General features: G+C 42.0%; 1 protein-coding gene across 2 annotated transcripts; it reads left to right on the top strand.

Moving 5' to 3' along the window:
- The first annotated feature begins 233 nt into the window (after positions 1-233).
- On the top strand, positions 234-25,254 carry dpysl2b (dihydropyrimidinase like 2b). 2 transcript variants are annotated; one of them, XM_046375475.1, is made up of 14 exons: positions 234-637; positions 11,442-11,530; positions 11,829-12,013; positions 13,424-13,588; positions 14,010-14,071; positions 15,672-15,752; positions 15,982-16,050; positions 16,892-17,012; positions 17,296-17,452; positions 17,568-17,709; positions 18,270-18,440; positions 20,598-20,777; positions 20,979-21,144; positions 21,649-25,254. In XM_046375475.1, exons 1-14 carry the CDS (start codon positions 371-373, stop codon positions 21,738-21,740), a joined length of 1,947 nt encoding a protein of 648 aa, XP_046231431.1. In that variant the 5' UTR covers positions 234-370; the 3' UTR covers positions 21,741-25,254. The 2 variants fall into 2 exon arrangements, with proteins under 2 accessions (XP_046231431.1, XP_046231433.1); XM_046375477.1 differs by lacking the exon at positions 234-637 and adding an exon at positions 2,593-3,079.
- Positions 25,255-26,417: the final 1,163 nt, after the last annotated feature.

Raw genomic sequence — 26,417 nt, 5'->3', positions numbered from 1 at the left:
GCGGGCGAGAAGGTAATTTAGACTCATGAGTAAGCAGTTCGAAACTGTTTGCTGATCTGTCCGGGGATCACAGACTAAGAAAGACAGCGGAAGCTTTTCTCATATCTTCCCCTAATATCAGTTAATATTACGTGTACTCGCGGTGCGTTTGTCTCTCAGTGGGAGTGTTTTCATGCAACATTAGCCTTACAGATTTCTTTTGGGCTTTTCAGTGCGACCACCTGCGCTTGAAGACCGTCAAAGGCGGTGGCTGTCCAGGCGTGCAGAGCTGAAAAAAAAAAAAAAAATCAGAAGGAGCTGAGACTCTGAGCATCTGTGCGGCTTTACTCCCCGAGAAACCTCACAACACCACCACGCCTGCAAGAAAGGCATGTCGACCGCCGGGGAAGTGCCAGCCTTCTTTAAGAGCATGGGCTCTGACAGCCCTGCCAGGCCGAGGCAGAAATTCTGTGGTATGTTCTGCCCGGTGGAAGGCTCCTCCGACAGCAAGACGCTCGACTTTGATGCGCTCTCGGCGTGCAGGGGCAGGAGTGACGGGCGAGTCATTGACCGGCAGACCGACATCTCCCAGCCGAGGAAGGTTGAGATCAGGGAGAGCACAGGGAAGGAAGCTCTACAGAATCTGGACGATAAAAGGGTAATTGTCTTGTATTTTGCATGCATCGCCATGGTTTGTGTGTATGTTTTCCGTATCGCTCTCTTTCTCCCTATTGATCGTCTCTTTCTTTCTTCGCCTCTTTCTCTAATTTCTGTCATTTAACGTTCAGATCTTTGCACACACCTGCGTCATTTTTTTTTCACCTGAAAGTGCTCCAGTTATAGCTTGTGCCACTCATTCGAGTTTATTTAAGCTTAAGGCCAATGTATGGCAGACAACTTGCTCAGACTACATTTCCCAGAAAGCAGTGTGACGTAACAGAGTAGGCCCACCATGCAGAGCTGCCAGAGGGAGTGGCCGCTGTTAGTTTCAGTTTACATGATTCCATCCCCTCTGCTGCACAGTGCAGCTGGCCGGCTCCCAATACAACAGTGTGGAGTGTGTGTGTGTGTTCTAGGCAGTGCTGAAGTGTCCTCCAGTGAAGGCCAGTGTCTAAACCAGAGAAATCTCCAACAAGGGTAACATGATTTCAAATGGGACGTGTGAGCGCAGCTGTGTGAGGCGATACATGGTTGCAGCATTAAGTGTGTGCCTTTCAGTTCTCTGTCAAGTGAAGATGCAGAGCTGGTGGATATTGACACATCAGCTCTGACCCAAATGACTTCTTTTTTGCTCTTGATTCAAGCTCCCTATTCAGGTTTTATGGCTGGCTGGTAATCTGTGGCACTAACAGAATCAGTGCTTCCTTTACTTAATGATTGAGCACTCAGGATGCTGTTAAAAGCTTTGTGTGGTGGTGTGGTGTGTCATGCTATCATCTTACATATTGATTGGAAAGCAATGGCCACACAATCTGCTCTTAACTCTCTCTGGTATCTGTTGAAGTCTTGCATGTTCTCTTCTCTGATAAGAACAATACACATTTGACATGTTTAATTAGTTCCTGCATATTAATAATACATATTAGACAACTGAATGATGGGATGTTAAAATCAAGCCTACATCCCAGGACTGTGTTTGACTTGAAAAGCACGCTGCAGTGGTCAAAAATAACTGAGTACATTTACTCAAGTCCTGCACTTATGTACAGTTTCCTGGAGTATTTTCATTTTCTACTACTTTGTACTTCATCGCTACATTTCAAAGAGAAGTATTGCACTTCCTGATAACTTGAGTTACTTTACAGATTCAAATCACTAATACAAAATATAATCAATAAAGAAATTCTAAATGTAATATTGCAATTTCCCAGCCTGGGATCAATAAAGTATATCTATCTATCTATCTATCTATCTATCTATCTATCTATCTATCTATCTATCTATGTATCTATCTATCTATCTATCTATGTAGATCAAGATTAAGTAAATTCACCAGTGACCAGCAGTGTATAAAGTAATGTTTAAGTGATGAACACATCAAATGTGCTTTTTTCCCCAGTTCAAAACAGTTACAGGGTTTGCTAATATTAGCAGACTTTCTAGTCATTTTTGCTTACTTTGACTCTGTCTACTTGCGTACTATAAGTCAAAGCAAAATTCAAATGAAAAGATAGTTTGTTGTCCATAATTTGTGATTGGAGCAAAGATCAGGTACATTCAGCATATTTGATCTTATTTGCTCTGAAGACAAATTTTCTCAATCAGATTTTTTCTTTCTGCCAACACAAACTAAAGCAGCACACGGGCTTCTGGTTTCTGCAGCCTGTGGAAAACAATTTATGTCAGTACAAATCAGTTTTATTGGCTATAATGTACGTTTAAAGAATGTTTCTTCAAACAGCGGAAAAGATTGATCCCATATATCGCCTTCTCCGATTCTAACAAGTGTGACTCCTTGTTTCTAGTCACATTCCAAAAAAACTATTATGACTCCTTAAATCACAAAAAACAAATTCGTTACAGCTGGAAATGATCTCACTCTGTGCACCAGCTGAGGTTTTACTTGCTCTAATAAAACACAGACTTTGAGAGACAACAGAAGAAGTGACTGGAGTCAAGATGGCCGCTGGCTGTTTCTTCATTTATTCACTTGGTGCACTCACTGCCTTGGCTAATCTAGGGAAAGCAATTGATGGCATTAGTGGCCCTCTCCTGTCAATGGAGCAGGGCGAGGCTCTGCGCATGCGCCGTGGGGTTCTTTTATGGGGAAGAGGCTCGCAAGTGGTCCCTCCCTCCCTTCTTGTCTGACTCCGTCTGGGAAGGAAAGGTTTGCTGCATCGGCGGAGACCGGGAGGCTGCCAGAACGCGATCCGGAGTTGAGAGATAGTTAATTCTTTACGTTTTGTGGCCTCCCAGGGATCAACTGCGACCATCCCGGTTTCTTCTCCTCCTCCTCCTCCTTCTTCTTCTTCTTCATCCTCGTTTAAATCAAGCGAGCAGCGGTAATTCCTACATCCCGTTGCATTAATTGCGGTCTAAGGACGAACCACCGGTGAAGATGTCTGGCTATCAGGGCAAGAAGAACATCCCCCGCATCACAGTGAGTGTTGGCTTGTTTTTAACGTTGAAGTAGCTGAGATTATGTCCGGTCGAATGTCCGCTGTCTGGTCTGTGTGGGCCTGCGGGTGAGGGTGCAGGATGTCACCGGGAGCGACATGGTCCATGCGCCGCCGCTGCGCTCCTCGACAAATCAGAGCTCGGAGCTGAGTTGCTTCCTTAAATGCATTTTGCAGCAGCATCTCGCTGCACTTTGTGAAATCTGCTTTACTAAACGCACGTTAAGATCGACAGATCAATGAGGTCACCGGGACTGTATCGAGACTGAAAAAATTGTGTGTGTGGTTTTTTTTTCTTTTTTTTTTTGCAGCATCTTTGCGACAAGTGCTCAACTCTGGATTTAGAGCCACCATTTGACCCCTAATATCCATTTCCATTGCAGATCCACACTCATTCTGGCCTTCTTTGCTCATGGTATGCATGACATTTGGGATTTCACGCCGGTGGTCTTTGTTAGGCGGTGTGTCTGGTGGCCGGGTATCACTGCACACCAACTGGTGGGGCAAATGCTTCCCTGCATCCGCTGTATCGCTCAGTGCCCGGCTGGATTTTTGTCAAGCTCTCATTTCACTTTGGAAAAACTGGCTTCGATTTTTAATTGGATTTTTCGAGGCGCAGAAGCATTTAAGGGCACGTTACTGATGTCAGTGTGGGGCAGACTGTTTCTCTGAATCCATAGCGGAGCTGCGGGGATGGTGGTTGAATGGAAAGTAGAGAATAGGGAGGGGAAGGGAGGGGAGCCAGGGGAAGGGAGGGGAGGGGAGGGGACAGTGGGTTCTGTTTCCTTCCATGTTTCTCTCTCAGCTGTGTAATGAAGGGTGGATGAAGATGCATGCAGACAGAGCCGATCAGGAAGGAGGTCACTGTCTTAGTGGAGTGAAATAATTGGGTTAAAATGTCAAAAATGGCTGCGAACAACAGCACAAAAGCCTTACGGAGCGAGCAGCATCTTGCTGTGATGCATTGCCAGATAAATCATTTGGCCCGAGTGTTCAGGTGGTCCCTAACCTGTAACGTTTCAGTCAGTGTTCCACCAGAAAGAAATCTGTTTTACTTCTCAAATTCTTAATGTAGAAACTCCAGTCTACATGGTGTGTGCAGGGGGGCAGCTGTTAGGGGCCTTTTAGACATCTGTGCCCAGTGCGCCGTTGTCTTAAAACCCTTTCATTCTTATTTATACTCAAAAGAGTATCTCCATCCGTCCTCCACCTGGTGAATGTCAGGTTGAAATGACAGGGTGTCTGTAGGTTGCAGCTGATGTACATACTTCTGTTCGCTTTGTACCTCAAACAGCCTGATTGGTTGATCGAGTTTTCTATCAGGAGGTGCAAAGAAAAGAGCAAACAAACAAAAACCACCCTCGCTTTACTCACCCTGACCTTAAAGGTTTCTGAACAACACCCAGGCACACCTGCTGATAAGGATCCTGGTCCTGACCTTAATGTCAATTTGTGCTAAAAGTATCAGTCAGCTGAAAATGACCTCACAGAAATTGTGATTATTGGTTGTCTGATCAAACAAAGAATCCAAAAATTCTGTTTTCAGCCTTTCAAATGTGAGGATTCATTATTGTCTCTGTTTCTGTCATTGTTAATTGAATGTCTTTGTTTGGGACTCTTCAGACGAATCATGCAGTTTGAAGATGTCATCTTGGGCTGTTGGAACTTGTGAGGAGCATCTTTCTATATTTTGTCAGTTTAGAGACAATGAATTGAAAAAATAAATCCTCAGAGGAAACCATCATAAAAATAAGTTGGACACTGCAGGGAGAAGAGATGTTGAATTCCAAACAGATCTGTCTAAAACTGTTGTATATGGAAAAACACCAAAACTGTCTCGTTGTAAGTGGAGGAAGCTAATCAGAAAGACAGAAGTCTCATCTTCTGGTTTAACTTGAGCTTTAAAATCCCACTGAAACTATTACATAAGTCATACATGATCATACCTGATGATAATTCAAAACGTATGTTGGACTGTGTTTAAATTATGGCGTCTCTGGTGAAAACATGCAACCTCTCAGGTGAATCATTTTCCTCTCAACTCTCTGGACGGTGCTTTAGATGCAGCAGCCAGTTGGTGGAGAGATCAGAGGATTAGTAGGAGTAGTAGTCCCAACAGTGATTAAGTCAGACCTAAATGGATAGACTTCCTATTCTTGAACAGTGCATGAAAGAAAAATTGGGTCAGAGACAGAAAGGATTTCTTTGAAGCGTAGTTTTATCTTAAGGACCGAGTGGGATAAATGTGTTGGACTGTAGCTGCTGAGTGTCTTAGGTACTTCACATTGTGGTTTTTTTCCAGATGTTCCAGGTCTCAAAAGCTTGTGAGCTTCAGGTAACAAACGTCCTTAAATGCTGGACTTCATCCACGGAACAACCGTCAATGTGACCAGTGCATGAGCTTATTAAACCAAACAGAGGCTGCACAGGAAATGAATGAGGTTAAATTGAATTAAAAAAAAACTGAACAGGAATGGCTGCAGCAGTGACAAAGGAACTCTCTGTGTTCTCTGCCCTTTCTACACAAACCAATCACATTTAGAGTTTAGATCATACATAATGTTGAATTTTAATGTTTCAGTCATTCATCCAAAGTCATTATGGGTGGAGCGCTGGCGGTAGAGCTGACTGGTTTGCCAGGGCCAGATGGAGTCGGGTCAGCTGCTCAGGCAGGGACTTACTTAAGGCAGATCTCATCAAATATGAATGAACCTCCACAAGTGAACCACCTGGCTTTGGAGCTTCTGTGACTCACGCCTGTTCTCCAGATCTCTGATGCTTACAGCTAAACCAGAGCAGAGTTAAAAGGTGTGTGACATTATTTTTGTGTGAATCATTTGGTGTTTGAAATATGCGAAAAAAGAATTGAATAACGTCCATTGCTAGTTCCCAGGGTCTTATTTGTTACGTCTGTGCAGTCCAGTTCATTGAGTTATTTAAACCCTGGCAACTTCCTCACATTGGCTGTTTTTCTCAGTGTTGGACTGTTGGTTGGATGGAACAATTAGTCTGAAGATGTCACATGAAACTCGTGAGGGGGCATTTTTTATTATACTCTTTTTTTTCACACGTCAGATAGTAAACAATTAATTTGATCAGATAAATAATGAACAGATTGAAAAATAATCATTAGCTGCAGCCCATAAGTGGTGTTAAACAGATAAAACCAGCAATTCCTCGCATTTGCAAAGCTGCAACGAGAGAACATTTGGCATATTTGTTTGATAAATAACCAAAACTAATAACCTAACTAATTAATAAATTATCACAATCGCTGTCAATACAAATGTCTCTTTATCAACTATTAGATTAATCGACTGACCATTTCAACATTAGACTCAAGTTGTATTTGTCCCAGACAAGAGTCTCTGTGCTTGCTTTGCAGCGCAGTGAAGGATATGAAAGTGAAGTAAAAAAAAATAAGAACAAAGGTAGTATTTTGTTCATGTTGAAGTGAAGGTAAAAATAGACTGAGGCTATATTAAGACTGTGCTGGATTAAAGTCTCTGCGACTTCAATCCTCAGCGGCTAAGAGATCATTAGGCAGTCTGCTGGTATACCTGTAGTACAGTGGTTGTCCCCGGTGGCAGCTCAGTGTGTATGCTGTTACAGTTAAGGTCGCCTCAGCCTGTTCATGCTGTTATCTCGCAGTGCACAGCAGCCTGGGGCACTGACTGTTCACACATTCACACACAGCATGATGCTCTCCAAACCAGCCAACCACCAGCTCACCGAACGTTCAGTGCCTTCCGAATTCCCCCATTCATAAAGCCAGAAGTCTGAGAAAATGCACTTTGTGTGTGTGTGTTTGTGTTTGTCCGTGTGTGTACAGAAGGTGAGCTTTTTATTTATTTTTTTTTTTTTCTTTATAAATCAGCACCTGAACAAGGGAGAGTACTGTTGAGTAAAATCTGGAACAGGAATGTGTGTCTCCAGCAGCAAAAAAGAAGTCAAGCAGGTAGTTTTTTTGTGCAACTGAAGGGATTTTTTTTTCTAGATGAAGAGAGAATCCATGTGAATTTTCCAAATTTAGGGAAAGATTTTTATACATGTTTCTGTTCAGGAAATAAGTGAATATTTTGACCAGGGAACTAAACAGAGAATTTAAGTGATTTTTCATTGTTAAAGAGAGAATTTAAAGGAGATTGTTGTAGTCAAACAGAGCATAGGGGGATTTTCAACAATAGAGAGGATTGTCCAAATATAACGTGTACATACACACAAACACACACACAAACCACTGTTAAACCAAGGTTAAGTTGTATGTGTATCCCTCTGGGGATTTGTATCATTCCTGTTCTGGCAGTGTTCTCTTCTAATTTTTTACAGCAGTTGTTTGAACTGATTTTGGTAGCAGGCTGGTTTTTGAATAATCCAGAACATAAATCAAAGTGCTGAATGTGAGACCTGGCAGCATTCTCCACCTGACTTCAGAAATGTTCCCAGGATATTTTCCATTTGGACAACAACACACGGCGTTGCCAGGCTACGTCTGACACTGACAGACGTTTTCATAGCGCCAGAACGGATTTTGTCCCGATTTTGTTGAAACTGTGTCTCTTCAGTCAACAGACATCTCTTTTCTCCTGCTGAGTGCTTTAGCTTTCACCTGTGAGGTTCTGCAGCTTTGTTTACTCACAATATGTTTTAATAATGGATAGTAAACATACTATAATTACAGTAGTCATATGATACATCACATTGATCTGACTGGCTATAATAGAGAAATAATCAATATTCCCAGACTCTTTCATACTCAGCAGCTATTAGAATTAGAATAACTTCTATAAATATGGTTGTTTAAAGCTGTTATACTCAACATTTTTATATTAAGATGGGTCACATGACTGTGTAATGTGAAGGGGTCGCTCGCAACAATGAAACCATGTAGTAATCACCTATACATTTGCACTAAAATGAAAAGGGCATTTATTCAAGTATTACCATTAGGTACAATTTTGAGGTACTTGTACTTTACTTGAGTGTTTTCATTTTCTGCTATACTTTCACTTTTTTGGAGGCAGATATTGTACTTTTTAACTTTCGTCATTAGTTCCTTCGCAGGTGCTTATTATTCAGTGTTGACAAGCCATTACTCGTGATGTGTAACCAATCAGATAGTGTTGTGGGCGGGACATAGAGTGAGTACAGATAGAGAGCCATACAGCCCGGCACCAAATGACAGACTGGCAACACGTAGCTTCAAAGCAGTGATTCATTCATTCATGGCAGTCAAACTGCATTTTTATGGTAGCCTGTGGTGTTTACATTATCAGGATTGAGTTTAGTCAGGAATGAAAACATAGCAGCTTAACAGTGAACCCATTGAGTGTTGGCCACATCCTGTTTGTGAGGCCGGAGGAGGTTCCCATGAACGAAAGGTCACTGTCATGTTTGGCTCTGATCCAGAGCAACCAGACGCCCTCACTCCAGCCTCCGTGAGCTTCAAAACAATTAGGTGATTATACAGTACAAGTCTGGATTCTGGGAAAGTAGTTGTTCTGCTAATTAGGCTGAAGACAAAAGACTTTTTTTGAATCACCCACCTCTCCCTCACCGACTAACCCAATAAGTGGCCCTTCTTTGTGGGTCAAAAATGAATAATTGTTTTTTTTTAAAAGATAATTTTGCCTCTCAGTCTTGGCTCGTGTAGTTCTGGGTCTGTGTGAAAACATGAGCATCAACCTGAGAACCAAAGTCTTGGTGAACTACAGTAAGTAATGTGATAATGACAGTCATGATGAGGCACATGATGTAACGGCATATTTCAGGGCAGTTGCAGGAATGAAAGCAGGCCAGCACTGGCCTGGACTGAGGCCAGTCGCACCACCAGAGCAGGCTGCTGTGCGTACATCGAAGATTACCGCATAATCTATTTGCATTAGTTTCATCAGCACTGACAGTGTTGCCACACCTTTCAGACTGACAACTGCTGCAGAAACACACTGAAGTCCTAAGTGTGTGTGAGTTTTGTGTATGTGTGTCACCCTCCCTTCATTGAAAAGTTGTGAGTGTGTGACTGTCAACATGGGATGTTTAATAACAGCTTCTCAACAAAAGCACAAAGGAAGTGAATTTATGGTACATACTATATTTCCTCCATATTTTTGTCTGGTTAATGCAGCTGTAGTATCTGCAGCTGTAGCAATTTAATTTTCCAAATGAATGCCTTACTCTTTTAAAGTAACTAACTTGTAAATAACTTTTTTTATTCTAAAATACAGGAGCAAAACAAATAATTTTTTTAACGCATAAATTGGCAATGTGAGCCCATGCTGGTTCTCAAAATGTATCTACTGTATAATTTTGTTTCAAGAACTGATATTCAGAAATCTAGATGTATTTGAACTTCACATACGTACTCACACAGCAAGTTCAGCAAGAGTTCAGAAGAACACATATCCAAGTCTATTTACAGGTCTTGGGGTGTATTATTGTGTTTGTTAAAAAAGCTGAATAAATCCTAAAGCTGTGTGAAAGAAATGTAATTAATCTCAATCTAATTTTATTTAATTCGCCTCAAGTGATGTCACTTGAGTCAGCAGCAGTTGGGTCTGAGGGCTTCTCGCTCGACCTCTGTAGGCCGCTGCTCATCGCTGTTCGAAGCTGTTCTGCTGCAGCCGTCACTGTGATAGTTGTGCAATGCTAAATCATTGAAATGCTATACTGAATTTACTTTTGAAACTCAGAATTATTATTAATTATATTTCCATTATAAATGATTCTGTTCATGATTTTTCTGACTAATCAGAGTTTGCACCAAAATCAAATTCCACCTGCTCCAGGGTATGCGTTTCTTTTGTTCTGTGCCAGACAACACAGCAGATGAGCTAAGCTAAAGCTAAAAACAAAACTTTAAATAAATAAAGTAAAGAAGCTGAGTAGAGCTGCGTATGTGCTGTTTCAGATGCAGGGCGGGGCTCTGACTGGGAGCCATTGGAGAGCAGCAGCAGTTGTGCTTGGAGCCAGAGCTGCTGGCCGGGCAGCAGTTAGCGGCAGCGGCTCAAACAGAGCAGCCTTTGTTAGCCGGGGATGTTGGAGTCCTTGTGACCAGAGCTGCCACTCCCTTTTTGGATAGACGACCCGGGGTGACTCAAAGGAGGGGCAAGGCAGGGGGTGAGGGGTTCTGGGAGGGAGGATGTGGAGGTGGCAGGACCCCCCCCCCACACACCCCCCACCCCTTCCCATCCTCCTCCTCCTCCTCCTCCTACACTGAGACAAGTGGCATATCCGGCTATGGGCATGGATGATTGATTATGCATTCTGTGCTCTGATTGGTCCTCATGTCATTACTGTGACAATTCGACCACATGAGGAGGGCAGAGGGGTGTGTCTGGAGGCGGGCTTCTGTCTTCATTGTGGCAACAGTGAATACTTTCCTCATTTTGGAATTAAGCACTAGAAGGAGGAGCAGAGAGGAACAATTACTGTTTCTGACTGAGAAATAACTATTAAATAACTAAAACTACTATTAAATAACACACTGAGTCATTCCAGGTAAAAATACTGCCTGCAGATACCAACCCATCAAGGCTTATATAATAAACAAACACTCCTACCATCAGTGCATGTCAGAGAGTGATTCAGGTTGATGAATGAACGGAAGGTCAAAAATAAAAAAAAAAATTGTCACAGACAGCTCAAAGATGCTGCTTTACAGACAGGATATCAGAAAGATGAACTATAAATACTACAAAAACTGTGAGCTGGAAGCATTCACATCCAACGCTAGGTTGTATTCAACTCCCCCACCCCCACCCCCGCCACACACACACACACACACACACACACACACACACACACATATTTTACAAACAGTGTCACTGTTAAAACATCCACACGGTAACCTGGTGCTGATCCAAATGCCACAGCCCACTGCCTGTTTCTCCCTCCTTCCATGTATTAAGACTGTATTTTAGTGTATACAGTTCATTTATATGTATCTTTGTGCGCAGATGAAGGAAGCCAGTATCAGTTGAAAGACGTTGCGCAGACATGTGTTCCTTATCGGAATGCGTCCTAAAAAGGCCAAGCAGAGCCTGCTGTGTACATTCAGCAGGTTCAGGGGGATTTATTTCTTGTTCCAAACACCGATCTACTCTTTTATGTGACATTTCCCAAAATGTCTTTCATCAAATGCGCTTAATCCTGCATCCATTTGAGCCAAATCGGATACTCGCTCTCATAAGGGTATTTTTATAGGCGACCAAAAAACCCCAGAGCAGTGTTGTTCAGATCTGCATAGTTTAGTTCCCAGAGCTTAACTTGATATTCCCCTGATGAAATACTTCATGTGTTTAAATCTAGTTAAATGCGCAGCGTTTAATCATCTTTATTGCTTCCCAGAGTGACCGTCTCCTGATCAAAGGAGGGAAGATCGTGAACGATGACCAGTCCTTCTATGCTGACATCTATATGGAGGATGGAGTCATCAAGTGAGTTCGCCGGTTTTATCTTCAAGCTTCTGACGGCTGAAAACCCCCACACAAAATTCATCATGTTTACAAAGTCTTAATCTATCAATATGGGTGACATTTCTCTTGTTTTTTGTTACTACAAAATCAAAAAACAAAAAATTTATTTAGCTTGACATTATATATTTTGTTATTTTTATCAATGCTGTTGTAATGTGACGTCTGGATGATAATATTTCTCAACAAGGGCAAAGTATTTAAAACAGATGTGTTCATTTTTTTTCGTAGTTTTACTTTTCTCTTCTGTTCTTCTCCTCAGACAAATTGGGGAAAATCTCATTGTGCCCGGCGGGGTAAAAACCATCGACGCCCATGGCCGCATGTTGATTCCAGGTGGCATTGATGTGCACACGCGCTTCCAGATGCCTGATCGAGGAATGACGTCCGCCGATGACTTCTATCAGGGCACCAAGGCGGCGCTGGCCGGTGGCACCACCATGATCAGTGAGTTATTCAGCAGAAAGAGTCTGTGATCAACTACTCACATGTGAGCGCATGTATCTGTTTCTTGTCTGTGAGGGAAGCAGAGCTGACGGCGCCGTTTGCAGTGATTCTTCATTCGCTCACTGGCTTTAATCGATTGTATCTTAATGAGAACAGGAAAGGTGCCAGGCCTGTTGATGACCGAGCCAAAATATAAAACCATCCATCTGCTGTTAGGACTCTGAGCCAGGAAGTCATCCATACACATCCTGTGTGGATGCTGGTCTTCTTATATTTTAGACTTATTTCAGTTCTGTTTTCACTTGCATAAGGTTTCAGATAAATCTCAGGCCTGGTTTTTGCTCTTCTTTGGTAAGGTTTCCTCCTCCAGTCCAGAGCTGGTCAGGTCAGATTATGTTCCAGATACAGGAATATCAGTGTTAGTGTACAACTCAACATCTGAATATATCAACTGGTTCGTTTCTCTTCTAATACTTTTAATTTCTATTCTGCATTGCATGGTCTTACTGTAGTACTATTTCATGCTACAGTTGCTGGGGTTGGATTCCGATTGTCAGATCCACCTTGGATCCTGTTTCAAGTTGGTAAAATACTCAGATTCTTGAGTTTTATCTCTCTGCTTGGGTAGCTGTCTTTTAATATTACTTGTTAAGTGATTAAGTTAATTATGATGATTGATTTATGAGCTAAATTTAATCTATCAGCGCTCACGCCTAACAGTGTCTTAATTTCATTTTTCATTATTATACAAAAGAGGGTGCAGGGCTGTGAAAACAAGGTATAAAACAAGGTATGTAATGTAAAAAGAACTATATGAAGCCCCTCTCTGATAGCGGCCCTCCCTCGGCTGACTCAGCAGTTGAACCTCCTCCCTCCCCTCCTTCACAGCAGAACAAACACTCCTGGACCACTCGTGTGTCGTTGTCACCTCGGGCCAACCGCTGATTGCTGCAGGATCTGACAGGGTCTGGAACTAGGACGTAATGTGTGGCAGCCTGGTGACTGGAATGTCAGTGGGAATGCACATCATAAGCACACAGACGTGATTGCGCCAAAAATGGAAAGTGACAAAGAGTCAGTTTTAGAGGCCAGGCTGACACAAACCTTTAGAGTTTGGACTTGAATCATATTTCCAACCACAGATGAGTGTGTTTAAAATCTGCTTTATGAGAATCAAGACTTCTGATTCACATAAGCTTAAGATTCACTTAAGCTTCTGTCTGTGTGGTGGAAACCATGAGCAGGTTATATTTGTATAGAAACAGGGCATGTGTACCTGGTAACAAGATCAGTGTTCTCCACAGGTAGTCCCTTGAGACAAATTTGGAACATATCAGGCTGCCAGGTGGGAGCTACAGTCCGTTTCAGTCATGTGTTTGACGGTTCCTGTGTGTGTGCTTGTGTATTCAGTCGACCATGTGGTCCCTGAGCCTGGCATCAGCCTCATCTCGGCCTTCGAGCAGTGGCGTGAATGGGCCGACAGCAAGTCCTGCTGTGACTACTCGCTGCATGTCGACATCACCGAGTGGCACAAGGGCATCCAGGAGGAGATGGAGACACTCGTGAAGGATCACGGTACGACCACGCCCAACGCAGAGTCACATTTGTTTGTAAGAATCCCCTTATGATGAGAGAGGAGCAAGACTCTGAGCTCTGCTAGTTGCCTATAGAACCCCACGATACCGGTTAACATTTTAAGAGTTTGACAACTCTCAGTTATTCTGGACTAAATGCTGCACTCTGGAATCGTCCTCTGAAAAGAAGTTTTGTCCCTTTACAGGTCATCATTTTAATACACTTCACTCAACCTCTTGCAATAATCTGGATGTGTGTTACAGTGCTTAGCTCATTGTTATATATTTTATTTTATGACAGAAGATGACTGTGAGGAGTGACTCTCTTATCACACTATCACAATGTATTTTAAACATATTTTTTCTGTTTTAACATTCTCTATCCCTCATGGTTCTGACACTCTGACATCTTGTAATTTTAGGTGTTAACTCTTTCCTCGTCTACCTGGCTTATAAGGATATTTTCCAGCTGACTGACTCACAGGTGGGGCTTCTTCTCCTCTCTTTCATTCTTTGTCAAGCCACACAATGCCACATTAAAGCTCAAATCAAAATCAAATATAATGTTCTACACAGCCTGTCTTCAGGTTCTACACAGCTCGTCTTCAGGTTGGGTGAAACGTTGAGGGAGTTTGGCATTTTGTTACACTGTATTCTACTGTCAACAATAACTGACTGGCTTTATTCAGACGCATGTAGTGTACATGAGTTACAGTTAACATAATGGTCATGAGTGTGACATGAAATATGAGACATTAAAGCACACAGATAAATGCACAGAGAAAGGTGACTTTATTTACTGCAAAAGCTATATTTGGATAAGTCAGAATAACAAAATCATAAGTGGTTTACTGCTTCTGTATTCGGAGCGCTCCGAGCTTTTACCCTCATCCTACAGTGAGAGTTACAGTGCGGGTCTGTTTGTCTTGGCGAGGTGTCATCTCACACTGATTATCTTTGTCTTTCTCTTGGGAGAGTGAATGGATAATGAAAGTCATGTCTCCTTCCAAATCTCCTTCTGACTCATGGTTAAAAGAATCCCACTTGAAAGCTGTTTGAAAATAGAGCCGTGCTGGTCTTTGCACCTGTGTGAGGAATGCTCACAGCCCAGAGCAGCCAGAGTTTATCATTTTCTCTCCCATGTCAAACTTTGATGACTCTTTATTGTTGCACATTTGGCATCTGTGAGGTGATGACTCATTCAGCGCGTCAGTGTTCCTTCAGCATTAATAAACAGTCGGAGTATGGGAGACTCCCACGTGTGAAAATCAGGGTCCATGTCTCAGTTCACCACAAAAATATTAAGTCACTAATTATGATTACACTGATATGTGCTGCTACACATATCATGTAATTAGAAAATTAAATACAGAAGGTCTGAATGTGTCTGCAGAGCTTATTATTCTGTACAGATAGTGGAAAAAGAGCATATTGTTATTTTACAAGTAAGTCAAGGAAAAGTGTCAAACCTTCTCTAATTCCAGCTTCTCTCATGTGAAAAATTAGCTGCTTTTCTCCCTTGTATGTTAATAAATTTAATTTCTTTTGGTTTGGACTGTTGCTTTCACAAAATAGTTTTAAAGACATCACTGTGGCCTCAGGCCCTTGATTTCTTTCCTTGGAAAACATTTTAATCCAAAGAGTCCACAACCATGCTTTGAGCTAAATGCTAACGTCAGCATGCTGATGCTAAGCAGATGTAATGTTTGCCATGTTTACTTATCTGAGTTCTGTCTGTTGGCATGCTAACATTTGCTAATTAGCACCAAATGGAAAGAACAGCACCACACAAGACATTTTTAAAACCACACAATCACCCTCAGCAGATATACCATACATGATTTCTCTTAAAACAGCCAAGAACAGTTCTGATGTGATCTCAGCTAGACTAAATATGGGCCTTTCTTTTAGCCTAACCAGACAGATATTCATTCAGATGACCTACTTACTGTAAGCACTGCTGAAAAAAAAAGACTTTTTTACATGTTTGTTGTGTAGTGCAGAATCCAAAATTTGTTTTGAGATCAAAAAAAAAAAAAAAAATTGCACTTGTGACCATAACTGCGTCTTCCTCTTCACTGCAGGTGTACGAGGTGTTTAGTGTGATCCGCGATCTGGGAGCCATCGCCCAGGTGCACGCTGAGAATGGAGACATTGTGGCTGAGGTATGACATTTCGCTCCATACGAGTTGGATGCTGGAATTAAATTAGACACATAAGTCCCCCAGATGTTGGCCTTAAAATTGTAATCAAATAGTAACCAAAGCTCTAAGCTTCAAGTGTTTCAATTCAAACTTGCATGCACCTGCGTATGACTCAACATCTCACATTTCCATGGTGGCTTACTTGTGTGTTTGTGTGTGTTTATCTGCAATGTTGATTGTGTGTGTTTAGGAGCAGCGCAGGATCCTGGAGCAGGGGATCACTGGGCCTGAGGGACATGTGTTGAGCCATCCTGAGGAGGTAAGACTTGAACCATGTGGACACTGGCTGGTTTGACTTTGAGAAGTAAGGAACCATTTAATCTCAGAGTTGTATTTGCAGAAGTCTTTTTTCCCCATGAAGACTATTTGATCTTTTCAGCCTTCACATCTGCTGGTGTTATGTTGTTTGACAGTTTTACTGTGAAAGCTGTGGGTGTCTCATCGCTTTGGCAAATACTTAAACATCCACTTCAGACTCACCTTCACATATTTAATGTGACATTTTCCATCGAGGACCACAGAATCTTCTTCTGTTTCTGTTTCTTCTGAACTCCTGTTTTCTTCTTCTTCTTATGATCTAATTCCTTAAGCAAGTGTGAAACAGTCAGACCTTGCTAATGAGGGTGGGTGAACAGGTAGCTAGGTTGGGTGGTGTGAGGCCAGCAGTAATGTTTTGTGTGTATGCGTCGACCGGGCATGCAGCCTGTTTCCATTGCTCCCACTATCCAATTTCCCCCAAGGATCAATAAAATATTGTGATTCTGATGTTTGTCCTGACATAAGTTAAAATAAATAAAGCATATTGAATGATTTCTCACTGCTCTGCAGGAAGTTGCCATTGCTATGCCGTTCCTGCTCAGGTTAATCAAATCTTGACAGTGCTGCCCCCCCCCCACTCACACAAAAAAAAGTTAAATCTTTTTAACGTCATATGGAATTTTGAAATTATGATTGTGTATATAAGGCTGGGAGGGTAGGAAGAGCTGTTGAGGTTATGTTGGTAAGAAGAGGGAATTGATGTATTAAGAGATCGTGCATGAAGTAGAGTTTCTTCTGATTGTAGACGAACAAAGAGGGTCAAACTCATGTCTCTTTTCCAGGTGGAGGCCGAGGCTGTAAATCGCTCTGTGACTGTGGCCAATCAGACCAACTGCCCTCTCTATGTCACCAAGGTGATGAGCAAGAGTGCTGCTGATGTCATTGCTCAGGCCAGGAAGAAAGGTAATACTCTTAAACAGAATAGTCATCAGATCTCACTCTAAATGTCTCTTTTTTCAAACTAGAAACTATAGAGATGCAACTTAAAACAAAACTAAATACTCCACTAACACTGACATAGAGACTTAATTTACACAATTGCATTTAGGTTTTGAACTTGAAAACTATTATTTATGTAGAATTACTTTAACTTCCCATTTCCAAATACTGGAACGGTCCACATGACTTACATGAAACAAATTCTGGGAGCGTAGTAGCTGGTGTTAAAATGGGATTGGACTTTTAGGCACTGTGGTCTATGGAGAACCAATCACTGCAAGCCTGGGGACAGATGGTTCTCACTACTGGAGCAAGAACTGGGCCAAAGCAGCTGCCTACGTCACCTCGCCTCCCCTGAGCCCTGACCCAACCACACCAGACTATCTCAACTCCCTGCTGTCCTGGTAAGATGATTGTCCAATTATTCATTCTGGATTTCCAGTGAAAAATAACAATGAAAACACTAGATTTTGTGTTACAACCAGCTTCGCTTTCTGTACACCTTTATCTTCTGTGTAGTGGTGACCTGCAGGTGACAGGAAGTGCACACTGTCCCTTCAACACTGCCCAGCGTGCTGTGGGCAAAGATGACTTCAGCTTGATTCCTGAAGGCGTCAATGGCACTGAGGAGAGGATGTCTATCATCTGGGATAAGTGTGTGGTGTGTATATTTATACTTTAGTTTTAAAGGTGAGGCTTAGAAACAGCAAGGGGTGGGCAATAATATTATATACAACTTTATGTCATTATGTTTTTATATATTGAGATATAAAAATTAAGTGAGAGACTTCAAAGTACTTTATGCATTAAATTAAAGTATAGTTACGCTTGTGGAGTGACTCTCAGGCAGTCAGTATCGGTCAGTCTGTCCTTCACCTTGTTTCAGACTGAAATATATTAACAACTTTTATAGGGATTGTTATGAAAATTGGCACAGATATTCATTGTACCCTGCTGATGAATGTTCGCAGCTTCAGTGATGCCCTGACCTTTCTGATGTTGAGACTTCTGGTTTTAAGTGAAATTTGTTCCATCACCGGGTCAAATTTGTCCCATACTTTGGTTTATGACAAATAGACACAACATCCCACACCAAGCAAGAATGACTGAATAAACATGAAAGAAAAGGAACGGCAAAAAGACGATCAGGAAAGCAACACCAAAGGACAGTTGGATAGCAACCTCTGTACTGTTCTCACTGTCAGCTCTGATTAATTTCAGGTGACGGGTAAGATGGATGAAAACCAGTTTGTGGCAGTGACCAGCACCAATGCCGCCAAGATCTTCAACCTGTATCCTCGCAAGGGTCGCATCGCCGTGGGTTCAGATGCTGACCTCGTGCTGTGGGACCCAGACTGCACAAAGATTATCTCTGCTAAGAGCCACAACTCGGTACGAACTTCACATGATAACAGAAAGAGCCCTCTTAATATCAAATGTTAAAGCTACAACGTGTCATGTTTTCATTTGATTGCTATCTGCCACAGTGTCTTTTTGACATTGTCACAAGGTGGGCGCAAAACATTTTCAAATTCTACACATAGTGGTTTTTGATTCAAGTTACTTAGCGCTGTAAGAACAGGTGGAACACAAAGCTACGATGCAGCATGCATTACTTGTGTGTCTGAGTTCAGCCTCTGACTAAACTCAGCATTCACCAGAGTTTCTGGTTTGTCTTCCTCCCCTCTCTGTGTGTTCGCAAAATGAAGTTCAGTTCCCCTCAAGACAGCAGTCAACCTTTAAAGAAGAAATTATACTACATTTTAAACACCCAGCAGTGGAGGTCGGCACCTCCACGGCTCACTGCTGCTAACAGGTTGAGAAGCTTTGAGTGAAGATAAATCCACTTTTTAATCCCAAAAGTTTCAAAATAAACTCTGAACACTCTTCCCTTATGTAACTATTTGATGATAAACAGCCCCAGTTCAGAGCAGAATCTGGTGTGTTTATTCCCCCAGAAGCTATGGCTCTCCTGCCAGTTCTGCTCTCCAGAACGCGCAGTGCTTAGCAGCTGGTGAGCAGTGACTCTTTTAAGATTTCCCTTGAAACTAAACCACGAATAAGAACATCAGACCACAAGGTATATGAAAACGGGGATGTCAACAACAAAACAGTGTTTTTTGCATTGTTTAAAATAGAGTGTAATAGAGAGAGAGTGATTCTGCATTTTAGATTAATACAAAAACTTGTGTGATAGGATTAATGATAATAATGCAATGAGTCTAATTGATGGCAGCCAGAGGAGCAACCGGTTTATTAGTCCACTTTTTGCTGTAAGGCCGTGACTGCTGAACAGGGTGTGGGCCTCACACAGCGTCAAGGGAGTGAAGTCATCCTTATAATCTGCCAGAGAACTGGAACACATCATTTCTGATTGTTAGCAGGCAGATTGCTGTGTATCCGTGTGTGTATGTGTGTATGTTTGTGTGTGAGTGAAACAAAGACAGAAAGACTATTGCCATGCATGTTCTGAAATCTGCTTACTAAAGTCTATCATATTCTTTGGTTTCTTTTTATTCCGCTTAGTCAGAAAATGACGGACAACAGTTCATGGGAAAAATTGCTCAGTGGGATTGTATATGCATGCATGAATGTGTGTGTGTGTGTGTGTGTGTGTGTGTCATAGAGTAGCCCAGCCTACTGGTGATCTCATTTGAGGCTGTCAGAGTCCACCAGATTGCTATGACCTCAGCCTTAGCTCCAGTAGCTTTTAGGAGAGAGCAGTCATCCAGCTTCCAAATTCATCACACCACAGCCTCCCTACCATTACTGCCAACACACACACATTTACTTACACCCAAACACCCGCACCATCCTTATGACCCCCGCTTACTCTGGCCTTAGAACTGAGGTCCCCATGCCACATCAGCTGGTTTTCCCCAGCAATTAGCTTTGCTTTATTCATTAGCATTCAGAGCCAGAGGGAACAACTTAAATCAGTTAAATCAGTTAAGCTCCTTTCACGAGTGCCCTATAATCCAGAAACATTTTGGCAGTTTTACATGGTGGCATCATGTGTGAACACAAACTGGGAGTCCATCAACTTTGCTCTGGCAATTTTTCAAATAAAGACTGAGAGAGATCTTCATAAATCTGTGAACTAAAAACTAACTAAAGTAAAAAAATTGACAGATGCATGTGCTACAGGGAAGTTTCATCATCCTTATGACAGGGGGAAATCAGGCAGGGAAGATGAATCACTGTAACTCTGCTTTGAAGGTATTTCTGGGATGATTTAGTATGTGCATTTGTGTTATGAGATACAAGCAGCTGTAATAAAACATCACAGGAGCACAGCTGTTGACTGTCAGGCAAGAACTTGCTTCAAAACATGAAAACACAAAATGAAAATCACCAGACAAATCTGTTGCATGTCATATCTACAGTACATGGGTAAGTTTGCAAAATGTTCAATTCAAAAAAAGTCAAGAGAGTGTTTGTGAATTTTTGTTGGTATGTACATTTGTGGATGAAACTTGAAATGTATTGACAGATGTTCATATGTAACCTTCCTTTTGCTTCACTTATATACCTGTACTGTCTTTACAGACTGTGGAGTACAACATCTTTGAAGGCACAGAGGTGCGTGGTGGGCCCCTGGTGGTGATCAGCCAGGGCAAGATCATCTTGGAGGAAGGGAACCTCCACACCACTGAAGGCTCGGGACGTTATGTGGCCCGAAAACCTTTCCCTGACTATGTCTACAAGAGGATAAAAGCTCGCAGCAGGGTACAGTGCTGCTTTCCAAATCTAGTCTAGCAAGGCTGTAGGTGTGAGGAGATCGCCCCACTCCCGAATCCATTTTTACAGTCATTGATGATTGTTTCTCAGAAAACTGGAGGGATGATGCAGCTTGTTACAGATTGGCCCAAAGTACTCCTGCATCACTCTGTCTGTCATGACTGTTGTCTCTGTTTCTTTAAAACGCAGCTGGCTGAACTGAGGGGTGTACCCAGAGGACTATATGATGGTCCGGTCTGTGAGGTGTCAGTCACACCTAAAGCCATGACTCCTGCCTCCTCTGCCAAGACCTCACCTGCCAAGCAACCCAACCAGCCTGTCCGTAACCTCCATCAGTCTGGATTCAGCCTATCTGGTCAGTTCATCCATAAGCTTTGTTAATTTGTTACTACTCTTTTATTACTTCCTTAGGATGTAAAATAGACTGGAGTAAGTTCTTACAGTTTAACTAGGTAAACTATCAGTGGTTCTGAAAATTAGCCGCCTTCTGTCAGACGACCCTTGTCTTGCAGGTTGTTGTGGTCCACATTGGAGGAAACTTTTGTTTTAACTAAACCTGTTCAGCTTTGAGCTAGTTGTTGTCCAGAAGTTTTGTGTTTTATGTCATAATACATTGGCAAGTAGAATTGTAGAAATGTGAAATGTTTTTAGTCGGTGAACTACCTAGTTTGTGTCGTCACCAACAAACAGCTTCTTCGAGTGCAACAACACATTAATTTTTCTCTGCCACTTTCTTTTGTGACATGGAAAATTTCAAGTATGAAAATAAAGAAGAAATAATTAAAAAAAACAGTTTACTTGCGTTTTCGCAGAGTATAAAGTGAGCCTTTAATAGCCAGCTACGCATTTGTTCTCACAGGTGCACAGATTGATGATAACGTTCCTCGCCGGAACACCCAGCGCATCGTGGCGCCACCTGGTGGCAGGGCCAATATCACCAGCCTGGGTTAGAGCTCTGCCGTCTGCCGCTGAGGAGGAATTGAGGATCCGAGGAAGGACGTCTAGCAGGAGCTGAGGGGCCGAGAAACCACGTCACGACACCGGGAGCCGAACCCTTCACAGTACCTGACTGGGCCATCTGTCAGCCTCAATCTTTCACCTCCTCCTTCGCAGCTTTCTTGTACTCACTCTCCTCCTCCCCGAACCCTGATCCTAGAGGACACAGTTAGAAATGAAAACAAAAAAGGGTCTGCCTCATATGATGAAAAAAGAGAAAAAAAAAGGAAAACACTCTTTATTTGAGCACTTTTGACTGCATTATTTAGTTTTTTTATACCGTACTTTCTCCCTGCCATGTATTCCTTTGATGTTTGTTTTTCTGTTGTTTTAATAGAGGGGTCGAGTGACGCTAAACTGAATTGATACAGAAAAGATCATCGTGTTCAAGCAGGATGTCTGTTGTATTTTCATTTTTTCTTTTCATTTTGGCAGTATCTTAAATGAAGCCGGGGTACAAAAACAGTATGATTATTCTTGCTTTTCTTAAATAGGCCGAACATTAGGTTGCTCGAAATTGAACAGTCTTACAGTTTATTCAGACGACAAGAATCTTGTACATCTTGTTAAGCTGTAGACTTTCTGTTGCATATATTATGTCACATTTCAACTGCCTCACTTTCCACTGCTTTGCCATCTTTGAAACACCGCTACTATCCATATCCAGTTGATTGCACGCCATGAGGACGGCCTTAAGATTTCAAACTGAACAACGCTGCACTCTTTATACTTAGAGTTATAGACTCTTGCTGCACTGTCTCATATTTCATGTTTCCCACCTGTGGCTTTGCTAAGGTACAGAAGTGAAAAACCATTTTGCATATTTGGCAGCTGCCTTACGGCTTGTGGAACAGAAGGAACTTTGGCAGGTTGTAAATAGAGCTTTTGCCTCATCTCTGATCATTAGGTCATCGTTAAGTGTAAGAACTGAAGGAAAGATTTACGAAGGAAAGAGAAAGTTGTACTTACTGTCACTTCAGACTCCTTTCCTTGCCTTATTGTTTCTCAATGCCGTCCTTTTAGAAGTGCAGGGAAGGTGCAGTTCATGACGCAGCTACATGTTTTCCAGCTTGTTTTGCATTCCTGTGAATCATAGAGGTCCAAATTTTAGATCAACAGCTCTTTGAGCACCTGATAACCGTCCGTCACCAACCAGTGCATTTACATATAGAATGTTTCTCCTCCTCCAGATGTGACTGTTTTATACTCATCAAAATCCCTTTTTCCTTTCTACTCTTTATGTGCCTGAACTCACAAAAGTTAAACTGATAGTTTGTTTTTTCTTGTTTTGTTATTCTTGTTGAGGTAAGTGAAGGATGTAAGATAAAAAGATGTAAAATAGCCAGGATTAACCGATTCAAAGGTGCCAGATTTTGCGCTTTCGTAGGGCCTATCCTATTGGTAGAGCCCCTGTAAAGACGATATCTTGAAATGTTCTAATGTTTTAGAGCTTTTAACTTGTTGTCAAACTGCTTTTTAGTGTCATTCTGTAACTAGGTGCCCAAGGGCTGAGCACTATTGATTTACGCTTGAAAGTAGACATGAGCTAATGTACTTCTGACTAGTGCAGTGTTGATGTGTGAGGGATGGGACACGAACAGCAGGCTCCTGTACAGCACACCTTAGTGTTGCGGACGCGGCGTTACTCCGGGCCGTGCTGAGTGCTCATATGTTATTTTTCCTTTTTTTTTATTTTCCACAATCTGGTTTTCATTAAGTCAAGCAACTTATTTCCTGTGTTAGTTCTTAAGTCAACAAGGTCTTGGCCACTAGTTACCACATCTCCAGAGCGTTTTTCTTCCACGTGACTCAACACGGAGAGACAAACTTATCAAACATAAGAAATGTAGACATGGCCAGACTGCAGTTGCATAGCTGTAGATTAAAACTGGTCTGTGCTTTAGACCAGTTTTACAATATTGAGACTAGTCTGATGAAGACCCTCTCTTGCATAGTTTCTCAAAACATATAAGAGATAGGTCTTATCTTTAGTTAGCTACTGGGCATGTCAGTCGTTGTAATGAGTCTTTGGATTGACATTTGATGAAGTCCTTTGAAGTCTAGCTTAAAATTAAATCTGTGTTAATGCAGCTGGCCCCTGACTCACTCACACACATACAGACATACATACAAACTTACAACACCAATCTGTTTGCGCTTTTAACTGGAGTTTCTCAGGCATCTTCCTCGGATCAAGCTGGAGGCCTATAGAAGGCGAATTCAGTCAGAGTTACGAATGGTGTATGTATTTAAAGAATCCGAAGCAGGGGAGATGTGACAAATGCATGTCGCTGAGGAATTCAAAGAAGAGACGGGATAGGACGGGGAAATGGAAACTCTGCAGCTCACATCACACAAGAAGGTTTCTTTTTTTCTTTTTGTGAGTCAGGAATGTGGAATTTTACTCCGTCTTTCTGACTTATATTGATACTTTAGTTTATTTGGGCTTCACAATATTACATACTGCTACCACAGTGAAGGGTACGTGGGTGAAAGTCCTCAAACACGAATACAGTTTGGCTGTCACGGCAGGAATAGCATTCTTTTCGTATTCTCCATGTCACTCCTTCCTTTGATTGTGTGTCTGTCTGTCTTTTTCTTCCTTTCATTCTCCCCCTCCCTCCCTCTCTCTCTGGCTCATTTGTTGTTTCTGGCTGTTGCTATGGCAACAGACCTCTCCACTCTCACGGGCTTCTGCTTTTTGTTTGTCATGGCAACCAGTGCTGACCTGGTGCTATTAGTACAGCTTTGCCTGCCTGCCTGCCTGCACACATACACATACACAAACATTTTTTTAATTATTCTCTGACAGCGCTGCACCAAGTCTACATAATCCTGTGAGTCGAGTTGTGTGGAATTCAGACTCCTTTGCTGCTTAGAATCTATTAGAGTTGAAAGCACACTACAGAATATAGCAGAAACACTCTGACACACACATACACACACACACACACGCATCAAACAGCCGTTGCTGTGATGCAGCAGCCATGCCTGAAGAATTGACTTGGATATTAAAAGCCAGCTGTCAAGGCTGGCATCCTCACCGTGTCCCATGCCTCCTCGATTTACACACACTAACACACAGACTTATCCTCCTTTAATGCTCTGTCAGCTTGATGCTTTTCTATGCCATATTATGCTAATGATATACGAGTGATATGTATGTACGCAACGTGCTGCAGACTGAGAGGAGTTTCCCTCCGTTCTAAGGTTGTTGATGCTGTTGAACACCTTCTTGCCCCAGAACCCTTTTGTCCCGCTCTGTAAGCCTCTCCCCTTTGTGAAAGTGAAACTGTGTGATGGTATTTGTCTTGGTGGCTGTGGGGTTTCTGGGATGCTTGCTCACTATGGAAAAATTGTCAAATCTTATGGATGATGATGTAAAAAAAAAAAAAACCCATCAAAAAAACAAAAACAAAACTCAAACAAAAAAGGACTTCAAAAATAAAAAAAAAAGAGAAAAAAGGAATGGATTCTCTGTTTCTTTTGTTTTGCAGCTTTCATGTCTTGTGTTGTGAAAGAGCTGTTAGTCATTAAATGCAGACACGAAAAGAAAAAAGCACACAGAAAAAACAGGCAAACATGACAGCTACACTTGCAATGAGAGATTTACAGTGATCTACTTAAAACATACGTCAAAGTCACTGGAATGACTTTTGGCAAAGTTTTTTGGCCCAGAGGTCGAAGGTACACTAAATCACTTCCAGTTTGCACAAACAGTTTGTTGAACAAACTCTAATATAGTGTAGCGTTTGGAGGTGTTCAGCACAAGTACAAATTCATATTTTAACACCAAAACCCTCAATCTGAACCGAGTATACTGAATCACTGTCATACTTACTGACTGATTCAGTAGGCATTTGCACTGGGTCTCCACTCTGATAGCTGAATGCACCATTGCCAGTTCAGCTTTGATGCAGAACTATTTCCTCATGGTGAAAAAACTGACTAGATGGTTGCCCAACTAACGTTATGGACAGTGCTTGCAAAGGCTTTAGGCCATGGTATACTTCAGATGACCTAGGCTGGTGTGTGATATGATCACACATAAAGGCAAGTAGGAGTAGGAACTAGTATAAACGCTTGTAGTGTTGACACAATGAATAGTACAAGTGCCAGTTAAAGTGCTCACTCGTAGAAAGCCTCTCTTTGATAGGGTTCTTGATGAACACATGAAAAATGATAAAAAACAGTTACTGTGAAGAATTTTTTAACCTTTTCCTGCGTGCGCCTGACCAGCTGCTGTGTAAAGCATTCAGAGAGAAGTTTTCAGACACTGTTAGATGTTTTGAACCCGACAAGAAGGACTGAGACGTTTTCTGTGCATTTCGTATGTTCAGCTTGTGTGTTTCAATGTGTTTCAGTCAAAAACGTTAAGGTTAGGTAACCCAGAAAGGCTAAATTGCATGTGGGTGTGAATGTGTTTGCTTTTCAGTCTGTTAGTTCAGTGATAGATCCCACCTTATGCTCGGCGCATTGCTGGGATACGTTCCAGTTGAACAGGATAACCAGGTTACAAAATATTGACCATTTTAAAAAATGGTTGGTATCATTCCAGACACCATTAACTTCTTTGTTAATGCCTGCAGTAAATTTCTATGAAAGATGTGTTCAATGTTTCTACACTAGGTG

The sequence above is a fragment of the Scatophagus argus genome, chromosome 20 (genome assembly GCF_020382885.2).
Source record: "Scatophagus argus isolate fScaArg1 chromosome 20, fScaArg1.pri, whole genome shotgun sequence".
Classification (NCBI taxonomy): Eukaryota; Metazoa; Chordata; class Actinopteri; family Scatophagidae; genus Scatophagus; species Scatophagus argus.
Note: the sequence above shows the minus strand (reverse complement) of the source record. Positions and strands in the feature narration are given on the sequence as shown.

What these genes read in the sequence shown, in the direction of transcription:
- dpysl2b (XM_046375475.1), top strand. Translation starts at nt 371, where the DNA reads ATGTCGACCGCCGGGGAAGTGCCAGCCTTCTTTAAGAGCATGGGCTCT. An exon ending in ATGGAGGATGGAGTCATCAA is followed by an intron (nt 11,531 to 11,828) that starts GTGAGTTCGCCG and finishes TCTTCTCCTCAG; the next exon opens with ACAAATTGGGGAAAATCTCA. An exon ending in TCCAGCTGACTGACTCACAG is followed by an intron (nt 14,072 to 15,671) that starts GTGGGGCTTCTT and finishes TCTTCACTGCAG; the next exon opens with GTGTACGAGGTGTTTAGTGT.